The following is a 17,494-nucleotide window of genomic DNA, read 5'->3' on the forward strand; positions in this document are numbered from 1 at the left end:
TGTGATGATGGATACATAACATTATTTGACAAAACCTATAAAACTATACAACACAAAAAGTGAACTCTGTAGTAAACTATAGATTTAGTTAATAATAATGTATCAATGCTGGCCTGTCAAGAATAATTTACCAATGCAAATTGTTAATAATATTGGGTTGTCAGAAAAGTCATGACGTATTTTTTCTGTTTTTCGTTAAAAAAAAAATGCATTGTGACTTTTCTGACAACCCAATAGAAGAAACTGTGGGCTGGAAGAGAGAAAGTATATGACACCTGTATACTATATATACAGTATATATAGTATATATATATGTACTTTTTTTTTTTAGCTGAGCCATCCTGCCACCTGTTGGCAGCTCAGCAGCAGCTCAGCTGGGGCCGGACTCGAACCGCTGTTGCTCAGAGCTCAAACCTTTGAGCGAGCTCTTAACCAACTGAGCCACTCAGCTGGCCCTCGACACCTGTATACTTTAAAAAATATTTTCTGTAAACCTAAAACTGTAGACTAGTAGAAATAAACTCTACTACTAATCATTTTCTTAAAACCTCAAGAAGATTTATATAAATTGTTTTGCAACAGCATATAGATTAGTATTTGACTGACTATAACTGGGAGAAGGTATATACAAGGTGTGATCAAACAATACAGTGAATGTTTAAATAAAAAAATTATTACAGTAAAAGACACATTGCCATTAATCTCCCTCAAAATACTCTCCCTTCCTTCAAACATGCTTATCCCTTTGTTCTTGCCACTTTCTGAAGCAGTTCTGGAAGTCCTCTTTCACAAGTGTCTTTAGTTGTGCTGTCATGGCTGCCTCAATGTCCTGAATCATTTTGACTTTAGGGGAGAGCCAGAAGTTGCACAGTGCCAGATTCGGTAAAAAAAGGTGGATGAGGACACACCATAATATTTTTATTTGACAGGCAGTGCCATACCAGAAGTGATGTGTGACCCAGAGCCTTTCTCCTATGTATACACACCAGAGGGTGGGAACCTTGGGAGCTATCTTATTGTAGAATTCTCCCTGCTCCACTACCCTGTCTTATGCAGTCACCTTTCAACATCCTTTGTGGCAGTAGACTAAAGTTTGTGTCCCCTATACTTACAATTGGTTTCTTAGTTTTCTCTTTGCATATGTTTGCCTAGAGTACTTTACTTCCACAGTTTCAACTACTTTTTATACAGTGTTAATTGATCTATCCTACCTAGCTGATTCTTCTGAACTCCATACCCATATTTTTAGCTGCCTCTTCATTATATCTGTTGGAATTTTCAATACAGATTCAAAGAAAATTCATTAATGCTCCTGTATACACACATAAAATAAAAACATAATTTTCCCTGTCAACTTTTTCTTTCTTTGAACGAGATCATCATTTACTGAGTTGCTCAAAACAGAAAACTTAGAGCTTTGGTTGAAATTTATTGAAGGCTTAGTATAGATCAGGGACTCTCTTAAATTCTTTACAAGTATTAACATTTAATCCTCACAACATCTCTATGGGGAAGATACTATTATTTGGAAACCTTGGCAAAGAATGTTTCTCTAGTATGAGGTGGGGCTAGACCCAACACTGTCTGGCTCAAGACCTAAGTTCTCAACCACTGTGCTGTCTATTTTTCTTTCCCCATGCCCACGTGGTTATTAAGTCCTATTTTATCTATGCAACATCACTGAAACTTATCTCCTTATCTGTAGCTGTAGTGTCATGCCCTTGGTTCAGGATCTCGTGGAATATATTTTTTAATCTCCAGACTGGGGTTCCCATCTACAACTCTTGCCTATTTCAAACAACCTTTATATCCCTGTCATATCAATCACACCTAAATGGAAAATGAAGCATTTACTTCCCTGCTTAAAGTCTTCCTATCCAAACTTCATAGCCTACCATACAAAGACTTTCTCCATCTGATTCCTGCCCATATTTTCTGTCTTGTCCCTTTGTTCATAAGTGCATTGTATCATGTGTCCCATGATACCTTTTTCTTTACATGTCTGTCTTGCCTTCACTATTGTGAATTCCTTGTGAGCAGGAATCTATACAGGTTAGTGCTCGGCATATAAAATGGACTCAATAAATATGCACTGAACAAACTGTATTTAGAATCTAGCTTTCCTTGTTTCAAGATTCATATTAAAAGATGACTTCAAGAAGTTAAATAAACACTTTATTTCTATGACTGAAAATACAAATATATATCATACAGTTCTCGCGATATGGAGTAGACCCCCATGTATTTCATTGTACCCCAAATTTTTCTATCTGTTGAGATTGGGCCCTGGTGTCTTATTCTCCATTTCATGAGTTAAACCAATATCTTTGTTCATAAAGGTATATGACTTCTTTAGTATAGGGAATAGAATCAATAATGTGGTAATAACTCTGTATAGTGATAGGTGGGTACTGTTGAATAACTATGATGTACACCTGAAACTAATATAATATTGCATGTTAGCTATATTTTAATAAATTGTTTTAAAAAAGGAGAAAAAAAGTATATGACTGTTTGTTTGCAGGTAATTGGATTCACAGCAAGGGTTTTCTAGTCAGACTGCTTCACTTTACCCCACTCCAACCCCACTTGTTTTACTGCTGGATAAATTATCTAACAGTCATCCTCCTATAAACTATATAAGCATTTGACTCTGACAAGGAAAATGGCAGATATCAGTGGTATGGACAGGATCACCCAAGTGCACTAATAATGGACTATCATAAACCTCACTTCCAAACAGCATGATTCAAATGTTCTTTCTCAAGTTGTAACTAACTGATACCCACAACTGGTTAGTTTGGGGACATTCTTGCTTTAACAAAACAAGCAAGGTTAATTTTTTGCAGTTAACCATTTTAAAATAAATTCTCGCATCAGAGAACTTTCAAGCTTTCTCTGTCTTGCCAAGGTTGCTCCCTTCCTGGTTTGCGCTTCTATTAATTTTCTTGTGCTCCTTTTGCTAAGCCCCGAGGGTGGACTCCTGACCTCCTTGCTGGAGGTGCGAATGATGCCAGAGTTAGTGACTGCTCTGTGGTTCCCCAAAGCTCCTCCTCTCCAGACCGTGACAATTCTTTGGATGCTGAGGTTGGGCAGCAGGACAGGGGACACTTCTGGGGTGCCGCTCCAAAGGGAGGAAGCCGAATCCTGGGGGCTGGAGAGGACGCGCAGGGGACCGGTGTGCAATGCGGAGAGTGGACCCTTTTGGCCAACCCACGGCTGCTCAACCTGCCCCCTGCTCTGGTTTCCCGCAAAGGCCGGCCGTGGGCCGCTGTCCACAGTGGGAGGTGCTGAAAGCAAGGAGAGGGCGCGGGGACAGCGAGGGGGGCAGCTCTTCAGAGCGCCCCCCTCCTTGCTCCGCGTCTCCTCCAGTCCTCCCCTCCTCCCGCAGCCATGTTCCAGGCGAGGGGAGGGGCGAAGGAAGGGGAGAGGGACGCGGGATCAGGGCGGAGAGAGCCGGCTCTGCCTCGGGGAAGGAGGGGATGAGAGTTGGGGAGAGCAGCGGGAGGAGGAGGAGGAGGAGGCAGTGGTGGTTAGCGCGGAGCCAGAGCTGGGTCCTGCAGTAGGACTCCCGGGAGCCACCATCATGGTGAAGAGGAAGAGCTCCGAGGGCCAGGAGCAGGACGGCAGCCGCGGCATCCCCTTACCAATCCAGACCTTCCTGTGGCGGCAAACCAGGTGAGGGGCGCAGAGGGCGCGCCGCGGGCCGCCCTGGGCTGGGGACGCTCCTGGGGCCGTCCGGGTCCTCTCTACCGCCGCCGCTGCTGCTGAGGCCGCGCCACAGCCTGCAGCTCCCTCTCTGGGGCTGGAAAGCAAGCCCTCTGCACCCGCTTAAAAACACGCATTTAAAAATATTTCAGCGAAGTTTGACAACAAGCAGATTGGCAGTTGCTGAATAAAATACATGCATTATTTAGGGGGCGGGAGGGCAGAGAGCCTAAGAAGAGGGGGCGGGGAACTAGAGAAGATAATTATGACTGGTTGTGCTCCTGCGTCCAATTCCCCTTCCGTCTCCTGCTGTAATTCCTGGTGACCTGTTGTTTTTCTAGCTCTGTTTGGCGAATATCTGCTATGCCCACTTGTTAACCAGTTTTGCTTGGATTCAGCGAGCGTAATCTTCCTGGTTAAAGCCCCTGAGGAGAATGATTTTTGATAAAGCGTTTTTTTTTTTTCTTTCTGGAAAGGCCTGAAATCTATTCCAATAAACAGGAAGGAGGCTTCTATTATTATTATTATTATTATTATTATTATTATTATTGTTATTGTTATTGTTATTATTATTGTTTTATTACTTTGGAGATTTATCATATAAGAAATTAGATTCTGAAAATCATGACTCACAAGCTGTGTTCATTAATCATTTTCAATATGACTGTACATGAGTAATGAACCACTTCTGACCATTGACGATTTAGAATCTGATTAGGGAAAAGTCTTCAGAATAAGAGTTGATACAGAAAACGCAGAGATCCACATCTTTTTCATATATGTAATTACACATGTAAAAGCAAATGTCGTCAGGTGTTCAACACCTGCTCATTAGCAAGCTATAGGAGGCAGGAAATTTGAGTTTCATAGCATCATGTCTTATTCATTGAAAAATATGTCATAAGGATGCTCTAATAATAATTTCATTTATGTTTATAATAAATATCTCTCTTAATTTTTCAGTGCATTTTTGAGGCCTAAACTGGGGAAGCAATATGAAGCCTCTTGTGTGGTACGTGATATTCACCATTTAATGATTTCCATATTCTGTATGGTAATTTCAACCCAAAGAAAGGCATTAAATCCTACTGACTATATATATTAATTCACTCAGCAAATATTAGTGAGCGCCTACTATATGCCAAGCACTGTTCTACATGATGGGATAGAGCAATAATCAAAGCAAATACAGAGTTTGCATTCTAGTGGGAGGGGGACAGGCCACTCACAGATACGTAAATACACAGTAAGCCAGACAGTGATACGTGCTATGGAGAAAAATTAAACAGAAAAGATTAGGGAGCACTAGGGTGGGGGTTTCATTTTAGAAGTGGTAGATGGATAAGGCTTGCCTGCTAATGTGACCCTTGGACAAAGACTGGAGGGAGAGAGGGAAGAATAACTGAGAGAGCAGAGGGAACAGCAAGTGTAAAGGACCTAAACCCCGAGTAGGCGGAGAGGTAGAGCAGTAAAACAGAAGGTGGAGAGATACTAGAGAACCAGGTGGTGGAGTGCCTTGCAAGGCAAATATAATAAATTAAACCGTTAATTAACAAAATCACAACTGCTATGTAGTGGAAGTTCATAAAATGAGTGTTTATGAACTACTCAAACAAAGTATTATGCAATTCTGAATTTTTATGACCTGTATTTGTTGTGTAAGTCTGAAAATAGAAGATATAAAATAGTGATTAAAATGATGCTATTCATATTTCTGCAAAATATAATGCCTTGCCCTGAGATTCTAAGATAATTCCATATCCCTACAGATTCCCATTTTAGAAACTGAGAGCTGAAGACATGAAATCATGAAGCAAAATTGAAATGGGATTTTCACAGACTTCATTAAAATTTGGATTCCACATAAAAATTTTAAAATTGTATATATTATAACCTAAAAGTGGAAACCTACCTATTTGGAGATTGCCATGAATATTTGCAAATGGCTATATAGATGACCCTCTAGAAGAAGCTCTGAAATGTGTTAGGGCCGCAAGCTGATGGAAGCCAACTAGAAAATTTCTCTCTCTCTCTCTCTCTCTCTCTCTCACTCTTTCTCTCTCTCTCAGGACTTTGTTTTGTTGCATGTCCTGCCCTTCAAAGTTGTCACAGATATTTTTAAAATCTAACTTTCTAGAAAGAGACTTTTAATGGAATTTTTTATATTTCATTTAGAGTTATTTGACACTTGAAATCTTTGAAATCTTAAAACATGCTTACAATTATACTAGCTTAAAATAATTCTGAGTTTTCTCTGTTCTTGGCAAAGATACGTCTGACATTTTTAATGTCACAACATAAAATAGTTAAGCCACATTCATGTAGATACAGGGAGATAAAGATCTAAATTAAAAGTTATTTTGTCTACTAAAAATTACCTGAGGCCTATGAAATATAAAAATATTTGGACCTGTGTTGTCAGCATATCCAAAGGCCTTTATTTAGTTTGATTTCACTCCTTACCCAAACTTCAGCATGCTTTTCATTATGAATTTCTTATTTTCCTTTTTGAGTTAAAAAGTAAATAGTTTTCTTTGGAGAATCTCTGTATTAAGCCATGTCTTTTTCTCAGGTATCCTAATAACTCCAATAATACAGCTTACACACTTGGAAGTTTATTATGATCACTCTAGAGCACACTTACAGAATGTTCTAGACCAGCAGTTCTCAACCTTCCTAATGCCGCAACCCCTTAATACAGTTCTTCATGTTGTGGTGACCCCCAACCATAAAATTATTTTCATTGCTACTCTATAACTGTAATTTTGCTACTGTTATGAATTGTAATGTAAATATCTTTTTGTTTTCCGATGGTCTTAGGCGACCCCTGTGAAAGGGCCGTTCGACCCCCAAAGGGGTCGCGACCCACAGGTTGAGAACCGCTGTTCTAGACCATTTGGGCCATTAAGTACCAATCGAGTTCTGTCCATAGAAGTCAAATGCTTATTAAACTTATATTTGGTAGCTACACTTTCCCCAACGCTTTGTAGTGATATACTCCACCCCTTAAACAAAAACAAAAACAAAAACAAAACAGAAAAACAAAAAAAACTGAGTAAATCAAAGTTATTCTGGGGCGCTATACTCTCTGATAATATCCCTGGCCAGGATAGGAGAGTTAAATCAGCAAAGCAAAAATAGCTCATTTCCATCATCCCTCTCTCCCTTTTTCTCTCCCTTTCTTTCTTTATTCAACAGGTATATTAAATATTTTTATGGTTTTAAGCATTAGTTATAGTGTCCTGTGCCCAATCATTGCTAAGAACAAGGAAAAATTCAGGGACCCTAAAATTAGATTTCTTGAAAGAGTCGTATCTTATTTAACACTTGTTGAACATTGACATAAATTCTGTTCCTCAAAACACTTTCACAAAAGACATTTCACTTTGGTGTGCAGTTGTGACAGCCTCTTTGGATGACTCAGCAGCATTATAAAATATTGCATCAAAAAATTTCATAAAGTACATGTGTTGTACTCTTTGTTAGGGGAAGTTTATTTGGATGGATATGATAATCATTTAATAATTCAAGCCATATACTTTGGATAATAGCTGCAAGTGGGTAGATAATAGGAAATTATCACTGACCCAATGCATGTCAACATACGCAATGAAATGCAACGCAAGTGCACTCTAAAGAATCTGGTCCAGTAATTTGCATCTTTTAGGATATACAGTACCTTGATACCATTTTTTGCACCAATCAGAATCTCTGATTCCTTATTTTACATATTTTCTTTTTCTTTTTGTATCTATAGTCCTTTGAACGAGTGTTGGTAGAAAACAAGCTGCATGGCCTCTCTCCCGCCCTCTCAGAAGCCATCCAGAGCATTTCCAGATGGGAGCTGGTGCAAGCAGCTCTGCCTCACGTCCTCCACTGCACTGCAACCCTGCTTTCAAACAGGAACAAGCTAGGTTGGTGCTCCTGCGTTACATATTTATAGCATACCATCATCCTTTGAGTTCAACGTTCATAATAACATTTATTGGCTACTTACTATTTTCCCAGGCACTGTGCTCATGTTATCTCACTGAATTCTCACAACCACAACACCCTCCCCCCGCATATTGGTAGCACTACTATCTCTATTTTACCAATGAGGGAACTGGCTCTTTTAATTTTAATTTTTTAATTTTATGGGTAATATGTGAATACATTCTCCTTTTAAACATTAAAATATTACAGGAAAGCTAAAGAGTCTCACCCATCCCAGAATGGTTCCCATCGGAGTTGTCTTCTTTGCCATCCCAGCTCTGAAAGCAACCAATTTCACTTTGTAGTACTGTGTGTTTGTGCGTGCATGTACATAAAGAGTGTTTTTCTTGGGCTGGCAGAGTGGCACATTGGTTAAGAGCTGGCTTGGGACGCCAGCTCTGAGCAGCAGGGCTCTGGTTCAGATCCCACATGAGGGCCAGTGACACTGCCCTCTACCGCTAAGGTGCTAAACAACAGCTCAACCTGGAGCTGGGCTGCTGTGAGTCACTTGCGACAGTGTAGGCTGCAGCCCCTGCTGCAGTGAACCACTGTGTATAGCCAGCAGCCCGTGTGAGCTGCCAAGAGCCGCCATGAGTGGCCGTCCAGAGGCCGGCGAGCAATCTGCCTCATCCGGGAAGAGCGCAATGATAATACCAACATGGGCCAGTGAAGCAACATCCTCCACAACTAGACTGAAGAACAAAAAGTACAGCAACTTGTCTGTTCCCCTTCCCCGATTCCCTTATGCTGTTCCCCTCCCCCAATTCCCCAATAAAACCTTTCAAAAAAAAAAGTGTTTTTCTTTTTAAGATTATTTTGTAGATTGCTTTTATGACATGACAACCTATCCTAGCCATCTACTCCATGCCATGTCCATGTACGTGTTCTTTTCTATCCAGTTCTTTTCCCTCATTTGGCTCTCTGCTCAAATGTTACCTTTATAGAGGGGGTTTCCTGGACATACTGTCTAAAATAGAATAGTTGTTATCTTCAGAGCCTATACCCTTAACCATTATGCTGTCTATTTGGAAATACACAGTTGACCATGGAACAACATGGCGGGTGGTGGTTAGGTTCCCCTTTACCCTCTACCCTGAATTGAGAATCTTCATATAACTTTCACTCTGCAGTAAGCCCTTGGTATCCACGGACTCAACCAACCGCAAATTTGAAAGTATGTATTTTCTATTCTCGGTTGGGAAACTGCAGTTGGGAATGCAAAAATATTGTTTTCAATCCACAGTTGGTTGAGTCTATGGATATGAAACCCAAAGATAGGAAGGGTCAACTATATTCATTGAAATATATCCCCGCCTGTAAGTGCACCCATGCAGTTCAAACCCATGTTCTTCAAGGGTCAACTGTATTTGGTATCTGACTGAGGAGATGTGATGCCTACAATTTTTCCTCCTATGAAATCATGCCATTCTGGAGAGACTGCAGCCAGGTAGAAAGCCCCAAAACAAGAATGTGCCCTTCCAGGGGGTGGTTAGAAGGGGTACAGAGAAATGCTAGTGTCTCCTAGGAAATCAAACCACAGAGCAAAGCAAGGATGTTCTTTCCAGTCTCCAAACTGACATCCGTTGTTTTGGTTACAGAGTTTGCCTTAACTTAGCTTTGTGGTTGTCTCATGCAGGCCACCAGGATAAACTGGGTGTTGCCGAGACAAAGCTCCTGCACACCCTGCACTGGATGCTCCTGGAGGCCCCCCAGGACTGCAACAGCGAGCGGTTTGGGGGCACCGACCGAGGGTCCAGCTGGGGTGGCAGCAGCAGTGCTTTCATCCACCAGATTGAAAACCAGGCTTCTCCAGGGCAGCCTTGCCAAAGCAGCTCCAACGATGAAGAAGAGAACAATCGAAGAAAGATATTCCAGAACTCCATGGCTACAGTGGAGCTCTTTGTATTTCTGTTTGCTCCTCTGGTCCACAGGATCAAGGTAAGCAGAAAGCTAGTGTTAGGCTGACAGGGGAGAGAGGTGCGGTGAGGGTGGGCTTCAGATTCTATTTCCATATTGGGTTGTCCGTGTCCTTGTATGATCTTATGGCCAGCCAAGACATGGAGAGCTTTATTTCTATATTAAACTGCTGAACATTATTTCAGTAACACAATTCTCCACCTATTACTTACCAACTTAAAAATCTTCAATGGTTCTCCATCTGCCAACATATTCAACATGGCATATAAGGTCAATCACGATTGGGATTTTAAGCTTCTCTCTTAATTGATTAATTTCCAGTCCCTGCTGTACCTCATGATCCACTTTGGGGGTCATAGGAACCAGTCCTGAACATGCTCTTCCTGTTTACTCTGCTCTCCTTTCCCTTCTCGTTCCTCTCATGATTCTTCAAACCTCAACTTCGGTGTCATCATTTTCATGAATCTTTTCCTCTGACCTTCCCCATGTAGATTTAGGCGCTACCTCCCGTTGTATTTCGATAGCATTTGGCAGCTACTTCTATTATGATATAGGGTCTAGAGCAGAAGTTTTTAATTTTCATCTGATTTGGATTTTTTGAATTTATTTCAACCTGAGAATTGCTTTCTACATATTTTTAAACACATAAAATAAAAAACATAGGATTACATAGAAACCAACTGCATGAAAATACAATTATGTCCATGTACCCTTTGGATCTGAAAGAGTCAATATCATCTGAATTTGGTGTGCCACCTGTCTCCAGCTGTGTGCTCTTGGTGATATTACTTAACTTCTTGGATCCTCCATTGCATAAAATTGTGGTGGCCTCTAACACAGGGTGAATGCATGTGAAGATACAGTGTAATTCAAACACATGGAAAGAAATCAAGGACCAGTTGTTATTTCTGTGAATTAAGAAATCACAGTATTCCATCTAAGTGCTAAGATAAGAGATAAGAAGGAATTAATATGCTCAACTGTTCTTTAATAGAATATTAGAATCCTAATGAATGGGTTTTTAAGTTAGATATATACAGAGGGTGCCAAAAAAATGTATACACGTTTTAAGAAAGGAAAAAACTGCATTAAAATTGTATCGATAACAAAAGATGAATATAAATCATGTGTATACATTTTTTGGCACCCCTGGTGTGTGTGTGTGTGTGTGTGTGTGTGTGTGTGTGTGTGTGTGTGTGTGTATATATATATATATATATATATATATATATACATGAAGGTGGCTGTGAGTCTATTAATAATCACTATGAGGGGAATGGACTAATGAGCCTTTTCACCTATTTTAGCTTTAGTTAAAATTCACCTTCAATGGACTCTTTCCCATTGCTGGTAGAAATAGAATTGAAATTGCCTGTAAGTTCCCCAAATGCTTTGCATGCACTGCCCATCAAACATATAAACATTTTAAATATTACTAAAGCAAATGAAATTGCTGCTTTAGAAGCTTTGATTTTCCATTTTAAAAAGTATCTTATAAAAGTTAACTTAATGGAAAGCCTTGCTTTCCCTGAGCCTGTCACCCTGGCCTGCGGGACGGCAGGCCCTCGTTCCTCCCTCACCTCCCTCCATCTCACTAACCTCTCCCTTGTTCACTCACCTCTGGGATCACCCTCAAACTAGACACGTTCATTCTGGATTTTAGGTCCCTGCACTGGTTTTCTCCTGTTTGAAACATTTACCCCCATACTCCACCCTTAGACTCTCACATGGCCATGTCCTTCTCATTGATTTACTCAAACCTCCCATGTCACCACCTCAGAAGGTATTTTCTTCCTCCTCTCTTCCTATAATACTCTAGACCTATCTTTATTGTTATTTTTAGTTTAGTTTGTTAGTTAGTTTAGTTTAGAAACAAACTAAAAATAACAATTATGGGTCTCTCTTTCCCATTAGGATCTGAATGGTTTTAGGGTAGAAATTATCATTGTGTTCTGGATCGCTAACACAGTGCCTGTATTTTGAAGGTATTTACTTAATATGAATGAATAATATGAATGAATTAATTCACTGATTAAGAAATAAATTTATAAAAGTGACTTATCCTTTTGTAAGAAAGTGTATAATTTAATGTATATGTTTAATTTAAGTTTATAACTAGCTTAAATATTTCACATGAAATAATAATGTAGAAACTCTGTCAAATGTATTATTCATTTTATACCAAACTTAATTTTATCAGTGAAAAAAATGAATATTTACACCTAAGGGATCTACTTTAAATGTGGTATCAATATTTTCTTGATTTGATCATATTCATTTATTCCTTCAATTAATATTTATTGAATGCCTACTCTATGCTAGGCACTGTGCTAGAGAAACAGCAGGGAATAAAACAAAACCTAAGCCCTCAAGGAGATTTTTATAAAATCCATATGTGTGAAGTAAACAACTTTAAAATGGAGTTTAAAATAATAGCTGTTCAAGTAGATCTGTCTAAGCTACTAGTAAACACATTTAGAATGGCTTCATGCCATCATGGAAACAGGCTTTCAGTGCAAGCAGGAAAAGCTTCTGAAGTGTGGGATGTTGAGTCTACCAATGTTTACACCCTCTGGTTTTTCCCAGGACCTTTCTAGATCACCTGCCCCTTAGCTGTTTGAATGATAGTGCCTTCTCCAGCTACGAGTTTCTGGTGATGTATGCATACATAGCATTGGGTGACCCATTAAAGGGGACCCTATAAGAGGAATTAGGGTCCCAAAATTTATACGTTCAGCCAACTTAAGATGCTTATAAAGGAAAACAGGAGGACACCATAGGTTCTGCAGGTAATCAGGTCTGAAGGTGATTGTATTTAATAGTGTTATTTGGGGAAAGTAAAATTAATTAATGATTAAGTATTGATGCTTGAAGGGAAATGCACGTAGAAGGACATCTCAGCTTTTCTTCAAGAGATAAACAGTCTAGTTGGGAGTATATCAAATAAAACAAAATGATGACAGTAACTGCCAGTGAGTGCTAAGTGTCACCAGGATAGACCACATGTTGAGGGCCGGGGTTTCCGTATAAGAGTTCTTCCTGCTGCAGTGTCCATTGGAGTTTTATTTGTGTCAAAATTACTTATGGGAAACATGGAAAAGGACTGAGCTTAGAAACTACAAAATCATTGAAACCAGGTCAATTGAGATTTAGCATCCTGCATTTCTGGAGACAAATTTGATAAGCTTTCCTTACGACTAATTCCCTACTTTCTGGATTTAATACACAACGCTATGCAGCCTCCCCCATATCCATTTCAAGGGAAGTTGGGTTTACTATCTCCTTAACTCTAGACCTGCCTGTCAAGCTCTTTATTCAGTATTTCTATTTAAATGGCTAACAAGCATCCCAAACCTAACATGTCTAAAACTAAGCCCCTGGTACCCCAAACCTCCTCTTTCATCTTGCACATTTTTATCAATGGTAAAGCCAAAAATCTTTGACACCTTTTCCCCTTCTACTCTACTTCTGTAAGTTCTACCTTCAAAATGTGTTCAGAATCTACCATTTCTCATTTTGCCCTCTACTAACACCCTAGTCTAATCCTCTTTCACTTAGATGATAATATAGATAATATAGCTTCCTAACTAGTTTCTTTTCACCCTTGCCCTTATTCTCCATAGCCTGAGTGATCCTATCAAACCATAGTCAGTTATGTCACTCCACTACTCAAAACCCTCCAGTGGCTTCCCGTCTTACTCAGTAATTGCTGAAGTCCTTATTATGACCTGGCAGGCCCTGTATTATTTGGAACTTGATAACTTCTCTGACCATATTTTTTTCTGCAGCTCTGTCATTCTCTTGACTCCTGGTCACAGTCCCCTTGACATATGAGGCATACTTACAACCCTGCACTTTCTGATCCCTTTTCACATAGTGCTTTTTCTGGAAGTATCTACATGGCAGCTTCTTCATTTCACTCAAATCTTTTCTCAAAAAATATCTGCACAATAAGGCCTTCCCTGGCCATCCTGTCTAAAATAGCAACACTTTGCCTGATAGATCCCTTTACCTGCTTTATTCTCCTTTGTATTAGGAGAACAGAAATGTTTATATGCTTTGTTCACTATTATATCCTAGAACCTAAAATAGTACCAAGTACATGGTAGATAGTCTATAAATATTTGTAGAATGAATGTACCTTTACAAGGAGTCCTAGAAGCTTTCCTATTGTGGGCACTGCTGTGGTGCCAGGACCCCAGTCTATAACTTAAGAAGAGCCCTCTCTCTACCCACTAGCAGGTTTATTCAGCGATTTCTTCAGCCTTCCCAGTTGAAGGTTCCCTTGACACTGAGCTACACTGATTCACCATTTGCAGAATCATTTTTCTTTTTTCCCCAATTTCTTCCCAGCTCTTATCTTTCTCAATCAGTGGTTTTCAACCACGGCTACATGTGAGAGTCACCAGGGGAACTTTAGAAAACCTCATAACGACTCTAATTTAATTGGTCTGGTTAAGGGAGGAAGTGGGACCTGGGCCTCCTGTGTTTTAAAAGCTCCCCAGGAGATGATAATATGCAAGTCAGGGTTGCAAATCACTGCCCTAAGTGAATCCCTAGTTTTCAGGGGTGTTCATCAGTCTCCTATCACATTCTCAGCTTCCATCTATCTTTATGTTGTTTTAAGAGCCTGGATTGTTTAAAATGTAATCTCAGGATGTCATATATTTGTATTTATACAACATGAGATTGCATTTTTAAACATAGCCTTTCAAAATGATGTAATGATGAAACACAAAATGTGCTCCCTGGAAGAAACTTTAAATTGTAGATAAATTTAGTGAGTTTGGGTTGTGAAGTCAGTGCAATTCAGCAAGTATTTATCGAGCACCTATTGTGCACACAATTCCAAATGCTGTGTTAAACATTATGATGATAGGGGCTATGGGACGGAGGATGCCTGATATATCCCTACCTCAAGGAATGAAAGATTGTTGAGAAGGCAACATTACAAATAGTACATTAGGAGAGGTCAAAAATATATGCTCCTGATTCCATGAAACTCAAGAACAAGAGATGAACTGGAGAATAGAAAGTCATAATAGCCAGCATCTGAGGATATTGTCTTATGAGGAAGAAAGAAGGACAGTTAAATCATTAAGAGGAATAATAATGATTACCATAAGGAAAAAGATCTGCCAAGGCTTGAAATAAACATGCCTCCATCACGGCTAACACAAAACAATAATTTGTGGGTTTTATGCTTTGCCCAAAGCTGAATTTTAATTAAATATTAATTTTGTCTGAAGCAAACCACCATGATTTCTGTAGTAATTATGACGATAACTCAGGGCTATTGGTTTACCCTGGAAACACTTATTTGTGTGATGAAAGAAGATCTAGAAGGGCAACCTATTTTGAAAGAAATCTTGTGAATGGTGTTAATTCTTGCGTTAACTAGTTTCTTCAACCAGTTCTTAGAGGCCAGTTACTGGACATAGATCTTCTCTTCCCCCAGGAATCTGACCTCACGTTCCGACTGGCCAGCGGGCTTGTTATATGGCAGCCCATGTGGGAGCACCGGCAGCCCGAAGTCTCTGGCTTCACAGCACTGGTGAAGCCCATCAGGAACATCATCACAGGTTCGTGGCTCAGACACTCAGTGGGACGGTCTTAGCAGGCTCCCTCAGGTGCAGGGATGAGGGTGATGGGAGCATTTGCCCTTAAGAAGCCAAGAAGAAGAACATTGTTCCAGGGAGTAGTTATCTAAGTGTCTCAGGTACAGGGCTCTTTCACATGATGAGAAACTCCAAGGGCACATGCTGTTGTGTTGTGTGACTTTGAGTAAGCCATTTAAACTTCCCATGCCTCAGTTTCCTCACCTGTAAAGTGAGAGTTAAGATATATTACTAGTACTTCCAGGGTTGTTATGAGGAATAAATGAATTAATATATGTAAAATTGCTTAGAATGCCAAACACACAGTAACTGAATAAGTGGTAGCTATTGATATTGTTATTATGTCATCATCATCATCATCATCATGGTAGATGGAGTAGCAGTTCCTTAACAATTTCATCTGAGGACTTGTGGTAAGATGGCAGAATAGACAGATGCTGTGCCGACTGCCTCCCGGGATCACACCACAATTACAAGTAATTTATAAGATATTCAACCTCGGAAGTTCCCTGGACCCTAGATGAGCAGTACCTCTAAACAAAAGACTTAAGGAGGAGGCCACATCGAGTCTGGTAGGAGGGGCGGAGACGAGAGAGGGCAAACCCTGTGAGGGACACCTCAGCGGTGGGGAGGCTTCTCCAGTTGGGGGCGAGACCCTCCGGCCCCACACCGCGCTCACCACCCCAGAGTTACTTTGCCGGGAAGAGGAGTTCTATGATAGCTGGAAGTAGAAAATAGTGAGGACTCTCTTTGCTCAACTCGGTGAGGCTGAGGGCAGGTGGAGAACCAGTGGAGCCGGCAAACCTACTCGCTCGCTGGTGAGCACTCACCCGGTTCCTGGTGGAGGGAGTAGCTTTGTGAGCGGGGCCCAGGGGCCTGTGGGAAGGACTGAACTGAGTGCCTTTGGCATGGGAGCTGGAGGTTTTGGGACCATTATTCCCCTGGTGTGGAGCTTGCATGTGAGTAGTGCACAGGAGGGCGCCATTTTTTCAGGGCTGGGCCTTCCCAGAGAGGCTCAGATCTGGGACTGCAATGGTCTGCTGGAATTGGCGCAAGAGTGCCTGTGTGTGTGTGTGTGCATACGGCCTTGGATCCCCTCCCTCCACACCGTTTGTGCTGTGTAGCCAGGGAAACGCCTGTCAGGCCCACTCCGACTCCAATAGACTGCTTATTGGGACCTGGAAGTGCACAACTCGCCTTAGGTCCCCGATTTCTGCACTGCACCGTGCAGAGTTGCCTGGGTGGTGATTGGCTGTTGGGCTGCTTGGCCTGATCTTTGAGCAGCTGATTGGGACAGGCTGAGACAGGGAGTTTTCCTGGGAGTGTAGGGCCACGAGCTGTGTGCCTGAGTGATTCGGCCAGGGCTTTCCAGGCGAGTTTGTGTGGGCTGGCTGCCCATGCAGGAGTGTATGCTGCTCTGACCTGGTGGGGGCCACTGACCACATCTTGTGGTGCCTTGGGGTCCTGCCCCACCCACCTAGAGCTGTGTTGCCAGGGGCACCCTGAGCCCCTGGTCCCTGGTTCCTACCTCTGCAGGCCACAGAGGGTTTTTTCAGCAGCGGACAGCACGCAACAACTTGTGAGGATTTTTGGTGGTGAGCACAGTTCCAGAGCACACAGCAACTAATTGTGGGATGCTTACTTCAAGTCTACAGGGATGTCAGTGCATGACGCACTGAGCTCCTCCCCCCAACAGCTGGTGCTGAATCGCCCAGAATCTCTCTATTGCTGAGCAAGTGGTCTGCAGATTAAAGTGGGCAGAGAGCCCCTCCCCGCCCCTTTTTTTCTTTCTTCTTTTTCCTTTTTTTTCCCCTTTTTCTCTTTTTTCTTTTTCTTTCTTTTCTTTTTTCTTTTCTTTTTTTTGGTCTTTCTAGGTGATCTAACACATTGAAGCAATCAGAGTGACAGCCAGAACGAAGAAACAAAGAAACATGTCCCAATTGTAAAAGATCAAAAGAAACCTCAAGAAATGGAACTAAATGAAACAGAGGTATCCAACCTTTCAGAGACAGAGGTTAGAACACTGATGATAAGAATGTTTCAGGAACTTAAGGAGGACATAAAGAAGGACACAGAAATAATAAAAAACAACCAGGTAGAACTAAAGAATACAATATCTGAAATGCAGAACACACTCAAAGGAATCACCAGTAGATTAGATGAAGCAGAGGATCGGATCAGTGATGTAGAAGACAAAGTAGCAGAAATCAAATCAGGAACAAGACAAGGCTGCCCACTTTCACCACTTCTATTCAACATAGTTCTGGAAGTTCTGG

General features: G+C 41.0%; 1 protein-coding gene across 11 annotated transcripts in view; it reads left to right on the plus strand.

Annotated features, from left to right (window-relative positions):
- The first annotated feature begins 2,944 nt into the window (after nt 1–2,944).
- Nucleotides 2,945–17,494, plus strand: part of UNC80 (unc-80 subunit of NALCN channel complex) — a 199,204-nt gene continuing 184,654 nt past the window's right edge. For 8 of the 11 annotated variants that reach the window (XM_019656896.1, XM_019656903.1, XM_019656897.1 and 5 more), the window contains exons 1-5: nt 2,945–3,678; nt 4,672–4,720; nt 7,466–7,622; nt 9,320–9,621; nt 15,059–15,182. In XM_019656896.1, coding sequence (XP_019512441.1) covers nt 3,008–3,678; nt 4,672–4,720; nt 7,466–7,622; nt 9,320–9,621; nt 15,059–15,182 — 1,303 coding nt within the window. In that variant the 5' untranslated portion in view covers nt 2,945–3,007. The remainder of the gene's footprint in view (nt 3,679–4,671; nt 4,721–7,465; nt 7,623–9,319; nt 9,622–15,058; nt 15,183–17,494) is intronic. The other 3 variants (XM_019656906.1, XM_019656904.1, XM_019656907.1) reach the window with 1 other exon arrangement.

This window comes from Hipposideros armiger, unplaced genomic scaffold (genome assembly GCF_001890085.2).
Source record: "Hipposideros armiger isolate ML-2016 unplaced genomic scaffold, ASM189008v1 scaffold_268, whole genome shotgun sequence".
Classification (NCBI taxonomy): Eukaryota; Metazoa; Chordata; class Mammalia; order Chiroptera; family Hipposideridae; genus Hipposideros; species Hipposideros armiger.